Raw genomic sequence first — 6,000 nt, 5'->3', positions numbered from 1 at the left:
CACGCATGCACACACACACCCAACTACCTAGGCCTACAATAAACCTGCCAGAATACACTGACTTGCTGCGTGGCTATGAACCTCAGGGAACTCATGAACCACCATCACCGGCTCGATCAGTATCCATTCAGGGAAGTCCCACATCCACACACCAGCACTGGATCCATGCCAGCGAATGCAGCTAAGCTGGAGGTACGAGGGGCTGGGGCCGCTGGAACTACATTAGAGCCAGGATGTGTGCAAGACATCCGCACCTGCAGGCTACAAATTCCATAAAGCACCTTTGGCTCTCCAGATGTGTTTGACTACATCCCCCATCATCCCTACCCAGCCTAGTCAACAGCGAAGTACCATGGGAGTTGTAGAGCAAATCACACACAGAGCCCTGCCATAAGGGACGGACAGGGGGGTTCACACAAATGAATTGGTTGACACTATAATGCAAATAATTGACTATCAGCGGCTGAAATAAATACGTGACACTGACTAGAGAATAGCAACAGAAAAGGGGGGGTATGGGTGAAGAGCAAAGGTTATTTAAAACACAAAAATAGAAGTCATCAAACAGTAAAGCTTAACAAGGACATGCAAACACCATTGCATGGAGTACATAACAATCCCAGGACATGTGCAGCAGATACTAGAGACACCCCATTGGCCTTGCGAGAGGGTGTGCCCACTCCTCCCCTCATTTCGTAATAAGAGCTCCAAAGTCTAGGGATGCCTGCCTGCCTGCCGCGCGACACTCGCTGCCAGTGTGTCTGAGCACTGCCGGCCCCGAGGAGCGCCGCTTGCTGCCTGGCTATAGTCGGGGCTCTATAGCGCCGACGCGCGGAGGGATTTGGGATTGCAGCCCTGTAACATTCCACAAGCTACCCTCTCTCTACCCTGGTCTGGAACCTGCTCGGGAGATCCCCGGCCACCATGGCTACAGAACATCGAATGGATGAATTGGTTTTCTTTGTGAACGGCAAAAAGGTATGATTTGCAGAACTGGCACCTGTCAAGCATTTAATTGCATTCCAGGGTAAAGTGATAACCTGTGCGGTTTTTTTACTAAACAAATGCACAAATGCCGTATAAAGAAGAATGCACAATTATTGTCATACAGATAATGTGTGTTGCAACGATTTTAGACTAGCTTATCATCACTGCCGTTACTGAGGCTCTAGGGAGATACTTTTATCTGCCCTCGAAAATCTAGCGCATTTACGGGGATTCGAACCCGCGACCCTCGCGCAATCCACGGGTCCACGCGGCAGGTGGAACCTTTGAGGCGTTTTGGAAATTGGTGCTGCTCCCCATTAAGATCAAAGCAGGGCTAAGTCATTTCTGAGCAGTGAAGGCACTTTTCCGACACTCGTTTCCCTCACAAATACAATACATGTCATGCTGTCAGCACAAGTACCGGGAATTATTCCCATGGGAGGCAAACTTTATTCCCCGAAGAGCGCCACCTCGCTCGTCTGTATGCTTAGTCACCTGTAGTAAGAACTGCTGGACTTTGGTCCGGCAAACACATTTACAGCTCCCAATTGGTTTAATGTCTTCGGACTTCGCACGGTGCTGAAGCCGGATTCGGACCCAGGTTGTTAGGACCAAGACATAGGACTTGGACACCAGGTCCCTTGAACCTGGAAATCGTGTGTTTACATATATGTTTTTATGTATAAAAGGTGTGCACTTTTTATACATTGCCAGCAACATCACAGGCAACGTTCCTCCTCTCTTCGGTTATTTTCCAGGTGTTGATAATGAATATCTTCCGAGAGGGAAAGGTTCGTGAGGGGCTGACAACAAACCAGCTACGCTCACAACCCTGCTCCTGCAACAACCCCCCCCCCCCCCCCCTCCTCCACCTGTCCCTAGCGGTATCCCATAGCAAACGATTTCCATGTTCAACACTGGTAACAAGCGCACAAAGCAGTCATGCTTAGAAATGGGGCAACATGTGTAACATTCCATGGGTTTATATGTCCTGTGAGGATTGCCCAGTGCCACGATCGATCAGCCGCACGAGCCATGTTTGATGAATAAGTAGATGGGTCTGATTGGCTCGTGCTTTGCAGCACCTCATCAGCTTCTGTCCGCTACGATAATCCGAGAACTCATCCTTCTTTCTTGGCGGTAGCAACATCCCAATTACCCCCCCCCCCCCCTCCCCGCCCCCCCGTGTGTTTTTGCGGCACTTTGTGCGCTCTTCAAAATGTGCATGCATGGTTGGAGTCCTGAAAAAAAGCAGGGGAACTCTGAAGCTCATGGGAAAGTGACGTCACGGGGCATCAAAGTGAAATATGCAAATATCATTCAACTTTTGTTTCACGATTGAAAAAGGAAATCGCACCCGATAAAAAAAGCATTTGCCAACAGCACCGATGTTCGTACTACCTCACTGCTTAAGTATACAATGAGACACCTTTTTCAGCGAAGACCCTCAGCCAAACATGCCCTGTATAGTAAGATGCCAATATGAGAGAGTTTAAGGCTCCACAATGAACGACTCCCGTTGGTCATGTCGTTAAGTGTTTTGTGTCAGAGATCAGCCTGTTAATTATTTTGTTTGTTGGTTTCTTAAACACACAGGGTGACTGTGCCCACCCTCTCAAAAAAGTGGGCGGATAGCGTACAATATGGAAGTGCAGGGTGGGTGTGCCATGGATAACATTTTATAATCATTTGCTTAAATGGTACATTTTACAACAGAATGTTTGAGAATAATGGGGTAAAATGCCATGCAATGTACAGTTGGTTCTCTGGGGTAATAATATAAGAATATCCAGTAAATCCCATGTCACTAACTCAGGATCCGTTTACACCATTTTCAAGAAGCTGCAGCCCAAAAGTATCTGTCCCAGTACTGGTCACTTTAAATCACTTGCATGAGGTTGTTGCCACAATCTATCTATTACAACAATGGTCACTGCAAATCCCTTCCTTGAAGCTGTGGCCGCAATCTGTCTATGTCAGTAATAGCTAATGTGAATCACTTATCAGAAATGGCCATTGGCCACCACTTGCCTGAAGCTGTAGCCACAATCTATCTATTCCAGTAATGCCAGTAACGGTCACTGTAAATCACTTGCATTAAGCTGCATCCACAATCTATGCCAGTCATGAAAGCGATTTACAGTAACCATTACTGGCATAGATAGATTATTGCAACATCTTCTTGTGTGCCCTGGAAGGACTTTAACACACAGGGTGTGCCGGATGCTGGCTGATCAAAACGTGGTTGCGCAGCAACCTGCGGGTCAGTGGCCGCACCACACACTCCAGTGTGCACGTTATTGTACTTAAATGAAGTGAACAAATGAAGTGCTTTGTTCAAGCGCGGTGTCTGCCACCCCTGTGGGAGGCAGGAGGTTGTGTATTGGGAAATGGCCAGCTCCCCCTTGCTTCCCTGCTTCTGAGCTGTTCATAGGTGTGCTGTCCCTTGTGCATGTGCCTTACTCTGCCTTGCATGTTGAGTATGGTTGCTGCTACGAATGCCACTGTGATGCCATGCTTGGTGCTGGTGAGTGGAATGTGGAGTGGATTTTGTGCTTGTTTAATCGGAGAGTGCCAGAAGGTAGCTGGCTCATGACCGGAGGTGCCAGAGTGGCTCTTTCTAAGGGGTCACCAGCTTTGGATAAGCATGCCTGGTCTTCAACACATCTGATCCTTTGGTTGTATCTCATGGCTGGTAGGTTGGTGTGCAGAGTGGTTCTTGTTTGCAGTGCGTGAGTGTTTTGTTCTATGGCTTGTCCGCATACTGCACTAGGAGAAAGATATAAATATGTGTTTTAATGCAATATACAGCAATCTTTCTGAGAAAAATTGGCTACAAAGCCAGAGTGTATGCAATTGTTTTGTAGGGTAACACCAATCCAATACAAGCAAGTCACCAACAGTGCACAGGAACATTAATGCTTTGCTATTAAAAATGCCATGCCACAATGAAAACATGTCCCACTGGCTGCACAATGTAGACCAGTGTAGACACGTAATCACAATATAGTAAAGCTTGCCAGGCCACATTTAGACATATCTGGACTGGTTGCACCAAAATGCCAGTCAAAGCAACAACACGCATCAAGCAGAGAACACACATTCAAGCCCGTGTCTCTGTGGCCTCTAACAACACGGCCAAACTCTCTAAAATCTGAAAGGAACTGGTCAATTCTGTTGTGGTCTTTACCTCTCCTGTTCCCTCCCAGGCCCTCTGTATGGCTCTGTCATCTCACATCTCTGCTAAAACTCAGGAAATCCTGTTCTCCATCTCCTCTTCCTCTCTCGACCCCCCCTTTGGCCATCACTACCTCTCTTCCTCCTTTCTCCTCTTTCTCTCTGATAACACCTGACAAGGTTTCCAGATAAGTCTGATCTATGAAAGTGTCATCCAAACAGGTGCTCTCCTGCTCCATCAGAGCCATCAAGAACCATATTGACATCCTCGCTCCAGCCTTGACCGATTTCTGTAATGACTCTTTCGCCACTGGAACGTTCCCCTCTCCCATTAAGCACTCCCTTATGCATCCACTCCTCAAGAAGCCGTCTGCCGATCCTGCCTGCCGGGCACTTATCGCCCAATCTCCATCACCCGTTTCCTGGGCAAACTGTTGGAAAAGCTGCTCATCTCCCAGCTTACTCTCTACACGGAATCTGTTGGTTGTCTCCATGACCATCAGTCTTGCTTCAGAGCTGCCAGAGGCACGGAAACTGCTGTCCTGAACACCTGTGAAGATCTGCTTTCTAACCTTGATTCCAGCATTCCTTCTGTCCTCATCCTCCTTCCTCTTTCCTCTGCTTTCGACACGGTCAACCATGCCATCCTGATCACTCCTGATCAATCGACTCCATGAGAACCTGGGCATCACTGATCAGGCCCTTGAGTGGCTGTCCTCCTACCTCTTGGACTGCCCCTCCCAGGTCCAACTTGGTCCCTTTCTCTCCGCTCCATCCTCTCACTCTGGTTTTTCAACCTCTACGTGGCCCCTTTGGCCCATCTGATCTCTACATTCTCCTCTAATTTTCAGTGTTATGCGGATGACATTCTGCTTTCCTCCAGGCTCCCCTCAGACTCCTCTCCTCTCTCGCTCATTAACGACTGTCTATCCGCGATTCAGGATTGGTGTGCCTCCAATGATCTCTGCCTTAATGTCAGTAAGACGGAGATCCTTCTCATTTGGACTCCTGCCCCTGCTTTCCCTCTCTCACTCTGGCCGCAAGCCTTGGGCCCTCTTCCTTCGCCTTCCTGTGTGGCAAACAACCCTCGTGTCATCTTTGACGCCACTCTCTCTTTCTCTCCTCACATCTCGGACGTCACCAAGAAGTCCCACTACCAGCTGCTCCTCTTCAAAGGGGCTCTTCTCTTTTTCACTTTCTCCCAGAAGCTCACTGTCTCCAGAGCACTTGTTCTCTCTAGACTGGACTACTGAAACAGCCTCTTTCTCAATCTGCCTTCCTCTACCCTCTGCAACTAATCCAGAACAGGACTGCAAGACTGATCCTTGGCCTCAAGCCCAGGGATCGTATCTCTTCAGCCCTGAAATCTCTCCACTGGCTCCTAGTTGCTGCAAGTATCAAGTTTCAGACCCTTTGCATTGTCCACAAGGCTTTGTGGGCCCAAGGCCCGCACTACATCCAACGCCCCCTTCCAAAATATCGTCCTTCTCGAGCCCTTCGCTCAGCTACCTTCAACTCTCTAAGGGTTAGACACTTCTCCAGGCAGAGAGTGGGGGGTAGATCTCTCTCCTCTGCAGGTGCCTCCCTCTGGAATAGCCGTCCTGCCCCTCTCAAACTTGAGCCGGACCACCTGAAGTTCCGGAAGCAGCTCAAAACTTTCCTCTACTCCTCTGCTTTCTCTCTCTCCCTCCACTGCTGGCCTACCTGACCTACCTGTCTGCTGTACCGACTGGTTGCTTGGCTACCCTCAGAGTCTCACTGAGTCCAGACTCTTTCTTGATCAGTCACCCTTGCACTGCCTCTGGGCCTACCATGCACTCAGGAGCTGTAACTGTA

General features: G+C 48.9%; 1 protein-coding gene across 1 annotated transcript in view; it reads left to right on the top strand.

The window, feature by feature from the left end:
* Positions 1 to 745: 745 nt before the first annotated feature.
* Positions 746 to 6,000, top strand: part of LOC138468215 (xanthine dehydrogenase/oxidase-like) — a 551,126-nt gene continuing 545,871 nt past the window's right edge. Inside the window, exon 1 of the mRNA XM_069608675.1 lies at positions 746 to 978. Within this exon, the coding sequence (XP_069464776.1) occupies positions 925 to 978 (54 nt within the window). The 5' untranslated portion in view covers positions 746 to 924. The remainder of the gene's footprint in view (positions 979 to 6,000) is intronic.

This window comes from Ambystoma mexicanum, chromosome 4q (genome assembly GCF_040938575.1).
Source record: "Ambystoma mexicanum isolate Mex_15411 chromosome 4q, UKY_AmexF1_1, whole genome shotgun sequence".
In the NCBI taxonomy this organism is placed as follows: domain Eukaryota; kingdom Metazoa; phylum Chordata; class Amphibia; order Caudata; family Ambystomatidae; genus Ambystoma; species Ambystoma mexicanum.
Note: the sequence above shows the minus strand (reverse complement) of the source record. Positions and strands in the feature narration are given on the sequence as shown.